Source organism: Netta rufina (genome assembly GCF_964035555.1).
Source record: "Netta rufina genome assembly, chromosome: 3".
NCBI lineage: Eukaryota > Metazoa > Chordata > Aves > Anseriformes > Anatidae > Netta > Netta rufina.
This window is the reverse complement of record NC_140125.1, coordinates 27,506,208-27,525,782: the sequence shown is the minus strand read 5'-3', so window position 1 is coordinate 27,525,782 and position 19,575 is coordinate 27,506,208. Positions and strand designations below refer to the sequence as shown.

General features: G+C 37.0%; 1 protein-coding gene across 1 annotated transcript in view; it reads right to left on the bottom strand.

The window, feature by feature from the left end:
- RYR2 (ryanodine receptor 2) overlaps positions 1–19,575 on the bottom strand; it is a gene marked incomplete at both ends in the record, with an annotated part of 408,872 nt that overhangs the window by 289,947 nt on the left and 99,350 nt on the right. Inside the window, one exon of the mRNA XM_084285045.1 lies at positions 11,361–11,480. Coding sequence (XP_084141171.1) covers positions 11,361–11,480 — 120 coding nt within the window. The remainder of the gene's footprint in view (positions 1–11,360; positions 11,481–19,575) is intronic.

Sequence of the window (19,575 nt, the reverse complement as noted above, 5' to 3'; positions counted from 1 at the left end):
ATGTCAAGAAAAGAGTACAGATACCTGGAACATGGAACAAGCTTCCCACTCCTTAATATATTCTTTATATTTGGTTGGGAGAGAAGAGAGAACTGAGGTGTTAAAGCCCCAAACCACTAATTAGTATTCATGAGATCTCACTATATTTACAAAATTATCTCTATCTTTAAGACAAAAACTTTCTCACGCTCTGTTAAGCAGAACATTTGCTTCAGCCCCTTCCAACTCAAACAGCAGTCTGAAGGCAGCCCTGAAGTAGGCACACACAACCCTGCTTTACAAAATCCTTGCAGAGAGGCAAGGTAAATGTCCTTTTGACTTATAAATAGTATTTGAAAGTTCATCGTTAGTTGTTTCCCACAGCATTATGCCCATCCTCCAGGTTTTGCAGATGTGTCGGTTCCCATAACAGAAAAAAGGTTGGAGAAGTCATTGTGGTTCATATATCAACTGCATATCCATTTATATCCACAGGCTTTTAAAGGAACAGCAAACTTTCAGAAATGGTCCTGGGAAATGAAGTAAACAACCAGGAAAAGCTTTGATCCTCTGCGTTTTTGCATACTGTTGAAGAACAAAAGTATTTTTTTCACCATCAGGCCTTCATTTTAATACTAAACAAAGCAACTTTACTTTTTCTTGTGAATCCAAAGTTATGCCTGTATTTATATATACCAACAGCCCTACCAGCATTAGGAGAGTTACTAAAAACAACTGGCATTTTCTTAGCATAGTATTTGGTTTTCAAGCACAGATACACATAATATCTGTATCTTCAACCTTCCAACCATTTCCACTCACTCAGTTTCAACCTTCCAAACTGGATTATAAACTAACACCCTGAATTGGATGCTGCAATTGCTCTCATTATGATAGCAAGTTACGGTACTTGTTGATGAAAAAGGACATGTCTTTCTCCTCATTTTTCATGGGGAAGTTACATGGGGGGGAAAAAAATCACCACCCAAAAGATAAAAGTTTTATTAAGTCTTATGTAAAGAAGATGTTTTGCTACTCTTTTGTTTGTTTCATTTCAGATGTAATTGGGATTACTTACCTCAAAAAAAATATATAGAACACATTCATTAATAGCTACAGTTTCTTCATCCTAATTTTAGGGCTAGGATTATTCACAGGAATCTGCTGAGATTGATTTAGCCCAAACAGCACTTAAAAAAACTGAATACAAAATAACAATCACGTGATTTCAAGTCTTGCACATGGCTGCACAGCTGGTTTGACACTGCTACTTTATACAACATTTTCTTAAGGGTTTGAAACAAGTATTTGTCCTTTGGTGTGTTCTTAGCTCAGAACCTGTTTCAGGATCTCAGATTCTCAGACACTTACCAGCCTAATTAATATGAAAATGATTGATTTTTAGCTACCCTGATATTACTATTGAGATACTTGCTGCTATAAGCCCATCAGAGAAAGTATTTATAAAACTGAGCTCTGGAAGTAGTAGCAAAATACACCAATGTATAACCCTGTTACCTGACCAGCAATGCAAGGCAATGCATCAAGCCAGGAGATACTGGGGTTGTGCTCATGTTAGAACCATTAACTATGCAATAGTATGAGGGCAGTGTTTTGAACAGAATGTTCAAAATGCAAACAAATAAAACCATCATGCAATAATACCACATCTCTTCTTTAATAGGAACAGTTCTAAAATGGATAGGACTCCGAAGGTAAATCACAGCAAACTGACAGGTTTTCAGCAGCTTGCAGAACACTCACTAAACCAATTATAGGATTGCACACCGCATATCTGACCTTCTTACATCATGTTGCTATTTTCACAGCAGTATCACAGATGAGATTTTCCAGCATAGTATCTGTTTAATATTCTAATTTTTAAACAATGAGAAGTCTGTACAGTTAGTAGAAATATGTAAAGGAAAACAGATTTAATAGAAAATATTAATTAAATAGAAAATTTAGTTCTTCATTTACTTTGTACCATAAGTTGAATTCCATACATCTGTTCCATTAAATAACAGATACATATGTGTGTGTGCATATATATATATACATATATATATATATATTAGACTGGAGAAGTTATAATTTATGATTTTTTTCCTAAATTACAAAAGTTATACAGCTTTGGTTTACATATCTTGATTAGACGGCCTATATTCTGAATGGTATGAAAGATAAAACATGAATATTAAAAATAAAATGATCATTGATTAGCTGATAACAGATATGCACATATGCAGAATCACAGAAAGATTTGGTTGGAAGGGACCTTAATGTTCATCTAACTCCACCCCCCTGCCATGGGCAGGGACACCTCCCACCAGACCAGGTTGCCCAAAGCCCCATCCAACATGGCCTTGAACACTCTCAGGGATTGGGCATCCACAATTTCTCTGGGCAGCCTGATCCAGGGCCTCACCATCCTCTGAGTAAATTTCTTCCTAACATCTAATCTAAACCTACTCTCTTTCAGTTTAAAGCCATTCCCCCTTGTCTTATCACTACACTCCCTGACAAAGAGCTTCCCCAGCTTTTCAGTAGGGTACCCTTTAGGTACTGGAAAGCCACTGTAAGGTCTCCCCAGAGCCTTCTCTTCTTCAGGCTGAACAACCCCAACTCCCTCAGCCTGTCTTCAACACATATCAGATATACTACTGTTTCATATAGTGCCATTACTTGGAGTACTATCATCATCTAATACTTAACTATAAAATTATTTGGATTGTGTCTTTCAGCTCCCAGGTTGCATGTCATGCACCCTACTAGCATATTTATGCATTTGGCACTTTCCTTTGAAGGTTCCTTTCTGAATGCTTTATTGATAACAATCTTCAATATTTCCAAAATATAATTTGTCAAAAAAAAAATCACAAATACCCAATACATATTAAGTCATATAAGAAGTGCTTGTGGATTTTAATTCACTAATACTAAGCATACAGAATTATCCCTGTCAAACAAAGAATTATTGATATTAAAGAATTATTGATAGATGTACTCAAAAGTACCCAGAGAAATGACATATAGTAATATCATGCTTTTAAATATCAAGTAAGTGATTGTGACTGAATAAGAAAATTTCACAGTTCTGAAGTTATATAGGAAAAACATTTATTTATTTTTAGTAGTAAGTAGTGCCTCACTAAGCTAAAAATCTATGCTTCTCTCTGACAACACTATATCTGATAACGAACATTTCTGTAAGATCAGAACAACTCATTCCTGTATGTATTTCAAATTCCACGTATCTGCTGCAAGAGAATATTCAATCTGAACAATGAGAAAATAATATTTCCTAAATAAAACATAGAATCATGGAATATCCCAAGTTGGAAGGGACCCGATAAGGATTATGTAGTCCAACTCCTGGCACCACACAGGTCTACCCAAAATTTTAGACTATGTGACTAAGTGCACAGTCCAAACCCTTTTAAATTCAGACAGGTTTGGTGCAGTGACTACTTCCCTAGGGAGCCTGTTCCAGTGTGTGACCACCCCCTCAGCGAAGAACCTCTTCCTGATGTCTAGCCTAAACATCCCCTGCCTCAGCTTGACACCATTCCCGCAGGTCCTATCACTGGTGATTAAGGAGAATAGGTGGGCACCTGCCCCTCCACTCCCCCTCGTGAGGAAGTTGTAGACCGCAATGAGGTCTCCCCTCAGCCTCCTCTTCTCCAGTCTGGCCAAGAACAGGCCAAGTGACCTCAGCCACTCCTCATACATCTTCCCTTCCAGGCCCTTCACCATCTTCGTTGCCCTCCTCTGGACACTCTCCAACAATGTAATGTCCTTTTTGTACTGTGATGCCCAGAACTGCACACAATACTCGAGGTGAGGCTGCACCAGCGCAGAGTAGAGTGGGACAATCACCTCCCTTGACTGACTAGCAATGCTGTGCTTGATGCACCCCAGGATACTGTTGGCCCTCCTGGCTGCCTGGGCACACTGCTGGCTCATGTTCAACTTGCTGTCAACCATAGCCCCCAGATCTCTCTCCTCTAAATGGTACACTATGATGATGTATCTAAGGGAGCCTGTGTCAAAACAGGCAAACTAAAATGATTGTCTTTGCACATGTGATCCTACAATCAGATTTGCTTTATGGAAAGTTTCATACTAGTTTTCTCTCCTTATTCAGGCACTACAGCTGAGGATCTTATTAAAAAAATAATCAGAATCATCCATGATATCAGAGAAAAGACAGCTCTAGGAATTCAGTTCAACTAATTGCAACTCTTCAAACAGCCATTTCTAGATGTCAGGTAAAATTAATGCTGATAAGGCTCACCCAGCTGCAGGGCACCTCTGGCATGATGGAGGGAGTACACAAGGAATAAGGCAGAAACTGAGACATTCAACACAACCTGCTGTTTTTCTAACAGTCTTTCTTTACTAAATCTGTATTAAGCTTCGTATCTAAAACCCAGCGATGCACCACACTGCTTAAAATTAAAACAATGCAACTCAAAATAAGCCGTTTTTGGTCCACGAACATTGCTGTATATAGATCCTAATTTAAATTTTACACATATAAAGACAAACATTTCCATGCATAAAATGTCTATGCTACTAATATGAGGAATTGCAACTACCACTGGCAATGGTATGACAAGGTGGTCAGCATGTAGCAAAAACAGTTCAAAGAGTAATAAAAATTTCACAGAATAATACAATCACTAGATAACACCCTTATACTTGATTTTGATCCCCACTAAAAACTTGTTACAGAAAAAAGCTTTTCAGAAAGAACTCTAAACTTGTTCCACAGTCATTTTAAATTCTTTACTTTCAATCTTAAGAAATGATTCTGTTTGTGCAACCAAGTCCCAAGAATCAAAGCCAGGTCCAGTAGATATGGCTACACAACTAGGTTCAGGATTTGTACAAGAGTTAAAAGGAGTATCAGAATTATGTAATTAAATATAATATTTACTATTATATAAATTACATATTACTTAAAACTACAAATAGATGTAGTGAAACACATTACGTTTTTATTTATTTGGCTTTCATAAAGAATCACTTTACTTGGAAAGAATGATTCGGCAAACAAAATCCTGTCCAATTTATGCGTACAAAAGCTTCCTCTACCTATGTACATAACGTAGGGCAAGTAATGTGTAAGTATGCATAAATTTATTACAAGCACTTCCTTTAGACTATTAAAATCAACTATCTTAGTGAACGTCTGCTAAATGGAGTTCTCAGAACATGAGATTACATGAGATTAACTGTCATTTTTGCCATTAAATATGAACACGTATTTTGGCAACACAACACAAAGATAATTTAAAAGGCCTTTCAAGTGTAGCTACAAAACCTTGCAAAAGCCTTGACAGTCTTGAATTTTATTTATTTATTTATTTATTTATTTATTTATTTTGGAAGGAAGCAATAGAAGCATTAAGCATAAAAAAGAGGAACTATAAAAAAAAATATCTAGTGTATGGCAAATTCCCAGAATGATCCATAGCAAACACAAGCAGACAGTGCAGATTCACTTCATCAGTGTGAATCTAATTTAAAAATACTTAGTATTTTATTATATCCGTAACTGCTGGAAAAGCATCTACTTGCATCCATACACTAATGGACACTGTTTGTTGGGTTTTTTTTTTTTTTGAATATATATACACATTTGGATATGCACAATCAAAACCAGCACAGTTACTGTTTCTCATCAGAAGTCAGATATTTCATCTTGTCCACTGAGAACATGCTTAAGCATTTGCTGTATGAGACAAAAGAAGAAAGCAATCCTAGCCTTCAGATCTTGTGCTTTTGAAGACAAGATGGGTTTTCTCCCAGAGGCAATCATGGTACAAGATTTAAGACCAGCGCCTCTGCTGCCACAGTTGATACCTTTCTCTAGACATGTTCATATGGAATTGGACTGCTGACATGGAAATTTCTAGTGTAAATAATAGAGAATCATACTCGCTTGTAACCCTGTCTGAACAAGGCGACAAACCTTCTCCAGCCTCCTTTCCCACCATTCCCTTCCTCTCTTGCAGCACAGCCACCAATCCAGTTCATGCTGGTTCAACTACTTGCTAAAAACAAAGAGACAGAAAAAGCACAAAGTAAAACCTCAAGGAATTGTTATTTGGCAGTCCACGAAACAATTTGCCAGAGCACAGTGCCATCAGGTTTCATTTTCTGTCCTTTCAAATAACAGTTGTATCCAGGAGTGTCGCTGATGTGTGTGTCTTTGGACCATGGAGCAGGACAGCCCCAGCTAACAGCACCAAACCTGCAGTACCCTTCCTAGTGCAGCAACTATGACCTGCCACAGCAGAAAAGTAACCCTCCACAAGAGGAAACAGTTATCAAAACCCTACCCTTATATGAAGTTCTTTCTTACTTCAGAAATTGAGTGAATAAGGTATAGCAAAATAAGCTCTTGGACTCTCCTCTCAGCATTGTAACATGTTATATATAATGTGATTCACATCTCAGCTGGAAGTTCAAGCCACAGAATCACACTTTGTACCCTGCTCAAAAAAAAAAAAAAAAAGCAGATCTTCAGAATTCCTCACTATGTTAACCTTCCCTCTCTCAAGTCGAAATGTCTGAGAACTCAAGAGAAAATAATAGTCTTCTTTAATGATGTAAGGTAGTTAAAGTAGTTCAAGTTCCACAGATTTAAGGTATGTGAGTTTATCGCCTGCCATAAAAAACAAGTGGAAAAAACACCTCATGCCAGTGGAAAGCTGTAACTGTGTAGCAGTAACTGTGCAGCAGTTCACAAGCTATCAAAACCACATTTTTGACTTCCCCAGAGCTGAGTATTTTTCATTCTGTACCATGGACCAGAATAATTTAGTCTGATAACGATTTGATTTTGGGGTGGTCCTGTGCAGAGTAAAAATTTGAACTCAGTGGTCCTTGTGGGGCCCTTTCAGCTCTATGATTCTAATTTTCAGGAGCTGTTAAAATACAGCTCCAACTTGTTTCCTTTTCAGGAAACATTATTCAGATCTAAAGAAAAATTAATTCAATGGCAAAAAGCGCATTCTCTTAATGAATGGACTAGCAATCTCTTTACATATAAAAAGAAACAATCTAATTTTAAAATATAAAGAAATAGATTTCAGTAGCCATTGAGTTGACTACTCATATATCTTGTGTTACTAAAAGGGATGGTCTTGCATACAGATTTAAAAGTACAACTCTAGTAAAACAAAATCACCTACAGACCATCATCAAAACAGAGGTTCGTATTTTTGGCCCTTTTTCTGATACTAAAATCTTTTCTTCTGTTAAAGCTATAACATTTCTTAATCAAAAAAGACCTGCAGGATGAATAATGGGATGAGATGTGGAAACTAAGCATTTTAAAGTTTGTCTTCAGATTGTCTTGTGTTTTTTTTTTTGTTTTTGTTTGTTTGTTTGTTTGTTTGTTTGTTTTATCCTTGTTGTTGGTGCTTATTGAATCTTAAAGTTTTGATGGTTGATGTGTTTTACATTCCTAAGACATTTGGAAAGTGTAATCTATACATAGAACAACATCTCTTTTGAGATACATCTCCTTTGAAATTTATAGAGATTAAAAAATAATCATTTTTCACTTGACCTACTTCACATTTTTGGATGACATTCACATATTTATCTTGTATTAGCACTGTTTTACACTTAGAACTGTCTATTAATAAAATTACATGCAATTTAGGCATGACATCTTATTTATTTGTTATTTTGTTCTTGAATATATACAATGATCTGGAGGAATTGGATTATGTGCTCTGAGCAACATCTGGGAAGTTGCTATACATTTGAAAGATAAACAGCAATTACAAGGTAAGTGTAGCAAATACTCTTACTTGCCTTCCAACATTAAAAAAAAAAAAAAAAAAGAAAAAAAGAATATAACAGAGTTAGGATAAAATGCTAAGTAGCTTTTATCCCATTATCAGCAAAAGCTAGAAAATATTCCCTGGTAGAACTCAAAAGAACAGCTACAAAGACACATCCCTGATTTTTCCAGGGCTAGCACTGCCACTAATCAAGAATCTCACCACTCTGTGTCCTTCACAGCTGCAATCCAATCCACTGACTTCATTTCAGATCACAAATGCATTTGCTATACAAAGTCCCAGTACCACCTGACCCAGTCTGGGGTCTGACTACCATGTCTCTCTTGTGCCAGAGACCACCTGGCACTGCTCTCCAGGTGTGGCCTCACTAGTGCTGAACAGAGAGGAAGGATCACCTCCCTCAGCCTGCTGGCAGCACTCTTCCTAATGCAGTCCTGGATATCCTTGCTCTCTGTGGCAAAGGCTTGCATTCAACTTCCATGTCCATGAGGTCATGGCATCTGAACTCACAGCTGGTCCTGCTTTGGGAAAGAGGCTCCTTTAGAGACCTCCTTGACATCATTTCCAGCCTTCTACAATCCCTTATTCACATATCAATCAACCTTCTTCCTGCAAGATAAACCTTCAAATAAACCTTCTTCCTGCAAGAATGACCAAATCAATGTACAAAAATATTCCCAAACTTCCAAGTATAACTGTAGATTGAAATATAATTCTACAAGACACCATTGTGAGGTAAGATGTATTTCTTCTCAGAAAAACTCCCATACCATATTCAATAGCAAAAGACGTCTCTCCATTTGCTCTAATGGAAAGAAATCAACCTGAAGCCTAAAAACAAGCTGTAAAGTAGCTCCAAACATAAGTGAATTATTTAAAAATTAATATTAAAAAAATAAAATAAAATTTATTGCTTGCTTATTTAAAAAGCAAGCAACACATTATGAGGGTACACCAAAATAAATAAATAAATAAATAGTAGACCCACAGAGCTAAGAAACAGTTTTGAAGTGTGAGCACTGGAGAGGAACTCATTATCAGGGGTGCACTGGTGCATCGATAGGACAAGGAGTAATGGTTTTAAACCAAAATGAGAGATTTAAATTAGATATAAGGAAGAAATTCTTCACTCCGAGGGTAGTGAGGCACTGGAACAGGTTGCCCAGAGAAGCTGTAGATGCCCCATCCCCGGAGTGCTCAAGGCCAGGTTGGATGGGGCTTTGAGCAACCCGGTCTGGTGGGAGGCGTCCCTGCCCCTGGCAGGAACAGGTGGAAGGGGGAGGTGGAAGTAGGTGATCTTAGGGTCCTTTCCAACCCAAACCGTTCTCTGATTCTGTGTCTATGTGTCTACATAAACTGATAATGCTTATTAAAGTGTTTATTAATTTAGCCCAACTGTCATCATCCACCTTTTGTTAGTATGCTCTTTTCAAAATCTCCAGTTTTCAAATGCTAAGGGAATCTATACAGCCATCCACAGAGACACTTGCGTTGTAAACTTGAACAGAAGCAAACTTCATTAAGCAATTTCCATAATGTGTCTGCCAGTGCTATTGTTGTAATGGGATGAGAACAGTCAGTAGTTGCCTAAGTATTCCATCAGTATATATCTTCAGTGTGACTGTTATTTTTGTAGTATGAATTATTCAATGATCCTAGGGCAAGAAATTGCATGTGAAAAGACATACTAATAAAGCATCAGATACATCCCCAGAAGCCACATCCTGAAGGATGTTTAAGAAAAGCAGGGGATTGTATAAGGGACTCTGAAGAATATAAGCCCAGGATGATAGCTGAGTTCTATTACTGATGTTTGACCTATTATTAGTGCTTGGTACCTTACCCTTGATACCTGGCTGTAATTTGGATGCAACATTACTGTTTGCATTAAAGTGTACCACAACCCCATTACAAATCAAGAACAGTCTTAAGGACACCAGAGAAATTTTTTAGCTGTCTCAGAAAACTCTTCTGGAACCTCTTTTGAATTACCATATGCCTCTTGTAATGTTATCTGTACTGTCTCTTAAATAATGCAACAGTAAAATTGTATGGTCACAGAAATTAGAAAAAAAATATATATATATATATATATTTATTCCCATTTACCAAATCCTTAAAGTAAACTTGACTGCAATTTATGGCTCCCTCAGTATTAGCATCTCCAAATTACTTTAAATGAGCTCATCCTACGAACTGTCAGTTTTAAAAATTAAAAAATGTTTGAGCTGCATGGGTTTTCTTTTGCTTGCCTTTTCCCCCAAGCTCATGAACAATGAGTAGAATAAATATTACTTCACCAAACATCCAGAAAGGGCTGCATCAACAAGCAAGCATAGGAAACTGATATGAAATTTACACTGTATTCCTTAAAGACAAGAACATTCAAGCATTTTATATAGTGTGAGAGAGACCGTAGATTTAATATCCAAGCTTACCGAGTGATAATAAATTCATTAAATAGATTTTTCTGACCTTACAGGTGATTAGCACTGCAACCACTTCCATCCCAGCACATCTTTATTGTTAAAAATATTCACTTAAAACAGAGTGGCACGGATAAATTCATCAAAATCACTGCTATTATAATGAATCATTAATATCCTAGTGAAAAATTTATTGTGATGAATAATACATTCAAAATGATGAGATAGAAAATGAAGCATTACTCTGTAATGTACCAGAGAATCAAAGGGATGTTATACATGTTGGCAAGTTAAAAAATATCATTTTCAGAACTAAATCTTTCTAGATATCTTTCCAGATACTTTAACTTTATTTCATTTTCTCACCAAACATATTGTAGTCGAACAAATATCATATATGTTAAACAACATTCTTCCTTTCATATAAATCCAAAGCCCAGGTACATGCACTGCTCTTCTCACAAAACCCATTTTGCCTTCAGAAGCCACATTTTTGTATTCTGCGGCGTTTAATTCAGCATATGTAATTGTGAAATATAGCTCCTTGTTCAAAACAAATAGCAAAGTTATTTTTTCAAACTACTGCATCTATTACATATAGAGCAGAGTTAGCAGGATTAGAAAATGTACTGATTAGATGAGCTGACTTTGCTACTTGCATCGTTACTGTGCTAGGTTAAGGAATTAGAAGGATTTAAAATGATAATCATGTCACTGTAAAAGGCATAGAATAAAAATTTACCGCATGTAAAATAAAAACTCTCCTTCCTGTGGCTTAAAAAACAGAATAATCAGACAAGTCTTTGCATTGCAGTACACAAAAGTTGCACTGCAGCTTACTGCCACAGAGTTCTGACAATCACAATAACAAGCACATTACTGAGATGGACTTCTGCAGCTAGTTAACTTTTAAAGGCAGCCCAAAACAGAAAGCACAGCACTAGAGTCCGGGCAAAAGGCCATGACAAAAGGACAATTACATTTAGAAGGGGAATTAAATATTTGTCATACAAGTGACAGATTTATTTTGTCCATTCTCCTAGACAGATATGTGTGTATTACATCAAAGCAGGGAATATTATAACTATATACTTGCTTCAGACAGGACATTTTAAATAGTCAGTGGTACCTTAGAATTTGATGTGGATTCCAAAAAGCAAAGCCTGTTGCCAAATCCTTCTGCAGCAAGACACAGTTTCTGTTGCTCCTTGTGAACTGTTGCAGTGCACTGCAGAACCACTTCATCATCCTAACAAAAAAAAAAAAAAAAAAAAAAAAAAGAGAGAGAAACAAAAACAGAACAGTGGTTATGCTTCTGGCTCAAGACTTAGGGAAACATCTACAAAGTCATTGCTAAAATCAGAAACAGTTATCCATGAACACAAGCAGAACTGAATCTCAGCATAATTTTTATTCTTTGAGTTAAGAAAGTGGGCAAATCAATGAAAATAATTATAATTCTTACATATATGCTCCTCCTGTTTCTTTATAACAAAAATCAGCATGCATGAGATACAGATGTTGTGGGACTAAATCCTTGCAGTAACATAATCAAAGGGAGATGTTGTAAAATAAATAAATAAATAAATGAAAGAACAGATGCAGATCTCTATTTAAATCCCAGTTCTACAAAGTAGCATACAATGTGCAGAATCCCTTGGAAGAAACATGTTTTTTAAAGCACAAAAGGATTATTTCGTAACCTTAATTACACTTGATTTTTTTTTTTTTTTAAAAAAAAAGGTAAACAATAAGAGCATTAGATTGAAGCTACACAAACATTGTCTTCCACTTCCTATCCCTTTTTCCTAAACAATCCCACTGTCAGAAGGGAATCCCCAGTAACCGTGTCACCACCATACATTGTGTCAGCATTGTTTAAAAAAGGGTCACTGGAGAAGATTCCAGCATTGTACTTTCACAGACAGATGCAGACAACAGAGTAAGACTCTTTAAACTAAATTTCTACCAGTTTAATTAATTATGTTCTACCACTGCACACTGATTTTAGAGCAAGTCTGAAAAAGAATTCTACATATCCCATCTACACAAATCACTCTGTGCCAACAGCTTCAAAAATATGCTAGTTTTAGGTAAAGTCCCTGACATACTTAATTTTAGTTAATCATCTAATGCACCATATCCTTCTCTGCTCAAGATGACTGCAAGCCAATTATGCACTATCACCAAGCACACATATATTATGTAGATGCTGATTGCTGGAGGATTAAGAAAAAGAATATAGCAGCTGCTAGATTTCCCGAGACACAAACTTTCTCAATACATTTTGCAAACATTTTCTGTTATTTTGCTGCACAGCAGAGTACATGGCTTATTTTGTTAAATAAATAGCTCACAAATGAAGACTGATTTCTAACAAAATGCTTACTGATTAATGGAAACCAATAGTGTTGGGGAACTTTTCATTCTCGTCAAGGTGGCATTGATGAAATTGGCACAGAAGGGGTAAGAAAGGTGTGATACCACTGTCAGATTATGTTAAGGGTGATTACAGAGAATGGCATATTTACTCAGCTCTAAGTTACTCTGCATTTCAATGCACATCATTAGAGAGGACCTCAACATACATTCTTAGAGAAGAATTCAATATAAACTCTGCCTTGGATTTAGTCTTCCAAAATTTACTGACTACATGTTCAGAGGATTCCTATATACACAAATTTTAATCATGTTGCAGAATTATATTAAGACATATAATTCCATTCTGTTTCTTTAGAGAAAGAACTAAGTGGGTAAGCATCTGAGCCATGTCTTTCTAAACTTGTTTCCAAATCAGCTAACCTTACCTAACTCCAGTATTAGAAGAGCTAAAAATGTGCAACTTCCACATTTGAAGTCACAGCCTCCAGAGACTTTCACTGAAGGTCACTTTCCTCTCACATGAAGAAAGCTACACCATGCTTCGTATCAAACATGTACTAGAGAAAAATATTTTTCAAATACTCTTACACCTTGAATTACAAAATGTCTCAAACTGCTCTATTTCATCATCTTAACTCCTGAGCATTTTCACATCCATGTTATGCAGATGAATTTTAGATCATTACAATTTTTTCTGTCAGTCACTGTCAGATGTAAACTGATTAAAGTAATTTACGCCTCAAGGGGCTATAACTGCAGCCTTCAAAAGGTAAGACTATATATTATTATGTAAGCAGATACATTCCTGTCTACCTCTTTCCTACCTCTCCTCATCCAACTCTGAAAATGCAGGGGTCAACTCAACACAAAGGTGATGACAGGAATAGCATCATCTTTTAAACATCTCTGTCAAATGTTGAGCTACTTAGCACCACAGTGAATTAAAAGGAGCTGAAACAAAGCAATTCCACGAAGCCAGCTCCAAGCACAGATGTTTGCTTCCAAAATATAATCACTTGTAGTAACTTTTGACCCATTGGGAACTGAACTTCCAAACAAACCATGTTTTAAGACATGAAATTCTTAAGAAATTCTTTTCTACATACTCTCAATATTAGATGCCTAGACAAAACAAGAAAATCAGTTACTGGTCTTTGTAATTGGTCAATGTAACAAAAATGTTAATAAGCAATGGTGTGTGCCTGCCATACTCAATGAAATTATGTTAACACCTATTCAATTTAAGTAAAATCTGATTAAAAACAGTATCTGTACTCTGCCATAACAGACAAAGTTGTATTCAATTTCCACTTCATATTCAAAACAAACATAACAGATTATATGAAATGTAGTATTGACCTAAAAAAACTCCAGCAGAGTTTGGACGGAAAAGCAATAGCACAGACCTAAAATCCCTGCAGACATTTGCAGGGAATGCCAGATAGCTCTGTTACTCTCCTTTTGCTGAATAATCATCACTTCAACACACACCTGCCAGTTTCCTCCATGAAAATTTGAAAATTTGTTATTATTTCCATCCCAATTCACTATCACCATAGCAGCCTTCATGACTAAGTTCAAAGATGCTGCTTTGTCTTTTTTTTTCTTTCCAGTTTTCAGATACAGAAAAGTACTGAGATTAAGGGAAATTAGGTGCCAGTAACAAAAAAATCTGTGCACAAAGTGGTGCTGCCATTTATTATCAAATGTGGAAGACATTCACTGTAACAGCAGCTGAGCCCAGCATCAGATATATCTGCACTTACTGCAAGTAAGAGTAAATCCATGTTGAAAAGCTGCCCATTTAGTGTAGACATGTTAGTGGATGGCTTGTCCATCTGCCCTCATTCATTCTCCAGGTCATGGTTTGAACTTCCTCGTAACACTCTAGGGAATCAGGCAGTAAGGGTCATCTCTGCTCCACAAGCAGCAGGAGAGGAGCAAAGACAATGCTGTCTACCCACAAGAACAGAACAAGCTCAAGGGAGAGCAGAATCATTTCTTAGACTTCTAACCTGATGATCTGAGTCAGAAATCTCCCAAGCTTTCTTCTCCCAAGCACCATCTCCTCCCTCCATTACCTTGGAGTAATCCATTAATCTCAATAAATCCTGCAGTGTCAGCCAGCACACCAATTCATAGTTTTAGAGATATCATATCTTCCAGCAAAAAGATATTTTGCTTTGTATTATGTCCGATATCTGCATTGACTCAAACAGCTTCAGCTTTTGATATCACACAACTGCATTTATCATTTTGATACTTATAGAAGCATTTAAAAAAAAATAGGCAGATGTTATCTATTTTACAAAGCCCTATTTGTTTTTTAAACATGCAATTTTGAAAAGCAAAGACTGTTACTGAACAAAGAACAGCTCCTAGCAGATTCTTAATTATATCTATTCATTATGGGCTACATAATTATTTTCATGAAATATATATACTTACAGAAACTAAACAAGTAATGGAATGGTTTAGCGAAGAAACCAGTAAAATAATAATAACAACAACAACAACAAAAATAACAATGAAAAATTATCAGCATCACAACATTTTCTACAGCTAAAAATGTTCCCTAAAACCAAACCAGCAACAACCTGCTGCTGGCAAAGTGCCTGCTCAGAACTGCATTCCAGAAGACCAAACTACGGAGGGAAGAGCACAGGGTTGCTGTCAATGTACAATATTAAAACATCAAGTACTCAAAGCTCCTTAATAACACTTACTTTCATTTCCAGTGGTTATTTGACTTGTTTGTAAAATCTATTCAAATATCCTAAGATTACATGACATGTTTACTACCCAGTCAAGGATAAGGTTAGTTTCTTGTGACACACAGCATGCCCTTGTATTTATAACCAGTATGTTTTGACTAGGTATATCTTTCCAGGACTGGCAAATTCAAGTTATGACTGAACAAAGAAATACATACTTCCTTGTAATACACAGTGTGACTCTTTGCCCCCTGAAAGCCTGAAAATTTATACCTCCTGTGTAAAGTCAGTTCTGACTAATCCTTAACCTTCTCGATATGTCAGTTCTATTAAAGGACCAAAACTGGCTGACTGGATTGTAACAGGAAGGCTTCATCTACAGCACTAGAGCTGCTAGCTATACAGATGTAGGTGTGGTTTTGATGGTGGAATTTTTGCATTTTAAGCATTTCTTTCAGAACCTGCTAAGTTTGGGGGGGGGGGGGGAGGGGGGGGGGGCTGTTTGTTTGTTTTTCCCTTCTTCACATTCTAGTACCTTAAACTTTCAATAATTATGCATGCTTTTTAAACTGCTGAATTCTGTGCTTCAGCTCATTATGTCATAACCTTGACATTTACATTTTGCTTCCACTTCAGGATAAAAACAGGCAACAGTTTTCAGCTATTTTACATGATTTTTTATATTTTATAGTTTACTCCCTCACAGAAAACACAGGAGGCAGAACATGAGCTATTACTAACCTAAATAATTTGTTGTACTCTTTGTAATCTGTCCATAATAATTAATTAGTCTGTCCACATAATTACCTCACAAAGACTTAACACTGACCATGTGATTTTACTGCCCTGTGAGAGTATACCAACTCTGAAATAGCATACAGACCACTGAATGTCACATTTGCAAAATTTAGAGGTTAAAAATGGTAAATTATGCTAGTACACTCAAACTTTCTTCTCCTGCTGTTTTATATGACAAATGCTGCAGTTAGTGGAATATTTCCATCGACTTACATACGCTATAAATCAGGATCTCAGCACAGACTTTACTAGCTCAGTCTTTAATAGCTTCCTCAGCCTCCACATATGCACTGTTCTGCTTCACTGCATTCCATTTACTGTTCAGCTGTGCAACGAGCATAGGTGCCACATATCCTTTAAAAATAGGTTACAAACAGAAATTAAGCCTGTACAAACTGCTTACTGCCTAAGAAAACTGCAGAATATTTCTTGATTTACAAACTTTACTTCAGCCTTGTTGGTATAAGCACTAGATTAAAGAGTAGAGTAGCCATCTGTAAGGCCTATAGGCCATCAAGTACACAATTACTTCCACAATTACTGGCAACGATATACCAGTGGGATCCACTAATTCATCCTCTAAAATGACCCTTGTGATCTGTCCTACAGAAAAAAAAATAAATTGTTTAATGCTAGGCATCTGAATAAAACACACCAACCAGGCAACCTTCAGTGCTGATGGGAGCTCTAATCCTAATTGCCTAAGAGCCTCATTCTCTGTGTGCTTTGGAAGAAGGTAGAAAGCAACAATGCAAAAGTAATGCATTAAGATGGAGCTTTTCCTTCTTCAAATCCCTGCTGACAACAAACAGAAGCCTGGATGAATAGGATTCATTAAATACTACATACATAATGTGCAAGAACCATGTTCAACAATGATTAAATATCTTGTCAACAATCCCATGGGAAATACCAACAAAACAAATACTCAAAGCCTAATGATACTTACTTTAACTACTAATTCTATTATTGACTGACCAACCAGTGTCATCAAACAGCTACCAAGCTCTACTTTGAAATACCATCCAACCAGGGAGGCTACCCTAGAATTCCTGATGACTGAATGAAAAGGAAGCCTATGACAGAGGGAAGAAATGGGCCCAAAATTTGATTAGTATATCAGACCTTAAATCACAACTCTATAACGTTCTTGGTGGCAGATGACCAAGTGTTGCAATAGTTAATAGTACAAACAATAATAGTAACCTCCTCAGCCATCAAGAATTAGTGCTCCCGCTCTGTAAGGGAGCGCAACCCTTAGGAACTGAAAACAACTTCAGCAGAGTGCTCATCCCTTGGGTAGGGAGACAGGATAAAAAGCAGTGATAAGACAACATTGCTATAGAGAAGGATCTGGTGGTTATGGTGAAGTGAATGCTGAGCATCAGTCAACAACACCAGGCATCTGTATAGAAACCAAAATCTCATTTAATCAGAAGAGGGCAAGTGAATACAATAGTAGTGATCCTCTGATTCTTAGACTTCACACTTAGGAATGGTAAGGCTTCAGCTGAAGCGAACAGGTCATTTTGACCCTTAGTTTCAAAAACAAGTAGGAAGAAATTTTCTGCGGACAGCAAAGTATTTTCACTGACCAGTTTAGAAACTTCATCATTACAAGACTCTTAAAATAGTGCAAGAGGATCTAGGCATAGCTAAACTTGCCTTAGGATGAGAGGGAAGAACAGATTTTGTAGTCACATTATGCTAATTAGTCTGGACACATTTTATGGTACATACTTTAGTTTTATCCTGTAGGAGGAGTAATTTCATAAGAATTCAACATTATTCTAACGGAAGTATCCTTTGGGACAGAAAACGCCATGCAAAATAGATGGAGTTCTAGAGGACCAGACCAGATGGCAGCTCTTGCTACAGTATTGGGAAGTGGGCTGCTAGTACAACCACTGCTTTATTTCCTTCTCCTTCCTTGAAAAGCTCTTACTTAGTCATCAAAATTATTTTGCCAAATTACAGCAAAGTCATGCTGATCTGCAGTACTAAAGACATGTGGCAGTTTAAAGAAATATTTAAAAATCTTGAGTCACGTAGATATTCATCACTTGTCAGAAAAAAAAGTTTTCACTATCGAATGATACAAAGAGCCTGTCAGAAAGAAATCTCTATCTACAAGGAAAAACGAAAAAAAAACCTGTCATGTGCACCACTTAATTGAGTGATGCTGTATGGCAGAGCAGAGCTTTTCCAGGACTTTCACATCAACACTGAGCAGAGAAACTCAGGCACAGGCCCTTGGCTTCTGCAGGCACCAGAGAGCAGTGAAACACTCCATCAGAAGGCAGAGGTCCAGATCTGAATGAGTGGCTCCAGCACACTCAGGTACCAAGAGCACCTGCTATGCTCTGCAAATTACTTTGTCAAGAAAGAAAAAAAAAAGAAAGAGTTTTATTTGAGCACTGTAGAGATAAACTAGGTATCTGTACCCTTCAGTTGTGCATGCTAAACACCTGCTCAAATGCTCAACCCACTAGTGGTGTCACAAGTGCACACAACACTGAAACAATTTATTGTCTGCATGCAACGTCAAAGCTTCCTCTTCTGGCTCTTGATTCCACTGAGTCGGCATCAAATGGTGCCACAACTGCTTTCAGCTTTGTGCGCACATGTGCTAGTGTGTTTGCTTTGGATTGAGTTCTACTAAAAATACGTCTGTAAATGAACATATTTCCAGTTGAGATGACTCACATTTATTATTTCTCACTGATTAGCTCTGTGGTCCTACAATCCTAAAAAATGCCAAGTTCAGCTGTCAGTGCCTAATAATAATTTTATCTGTCTGTAATGCTAGTTAACAGTGGATAACTCTGCATCTGACACAGTTGACGGAAGGGGGGGGAGGAGGAACATCTGCAATAAAGTATGCTTATCAAATTAAACAGAACAGCTGGTGGGCTGATGTCAGCTTCTTAAAAGCTCCAGTGTGTCAGATTTATCTGTGATGCAACTCCACTTATTTTAGGAATTTGGTAAGAATGCTATTATGTTACACCCTCACTCACTTGTTCCAGGATACATCTATTCTGCAATCGAAGGCATAATTACAGCACAGGACGTATCTATGCTATATATGATCCCGCTAGTGTGAATAACAGTAAAGACAGAGATGAGAGCATGCTAGAAAAGGTGTCCACAAGATTCTGCAGGCAAACACAAGAACGTTATATCTATGACGTGAGCCAGGCACTTATCAAGCCAACTTTAAACAATGCCAACTTATCTCATAACCCTACGGTGCTCAGTCCAGTATCTAAAACTGCTATAACAACTGAAGGTTTTCAGTTTTCCAACATTTTTCTGAGAAATAATTCACTCATCTCAGATATAAAACAGTGGCACGTGTTAAAACAGTTTGTTCAAGGTCCTACAATACTTAGACTCAAACTGAACATACTCCTTTTGGTGTGTTCCTCCTGTCCCATTCACAGGCTC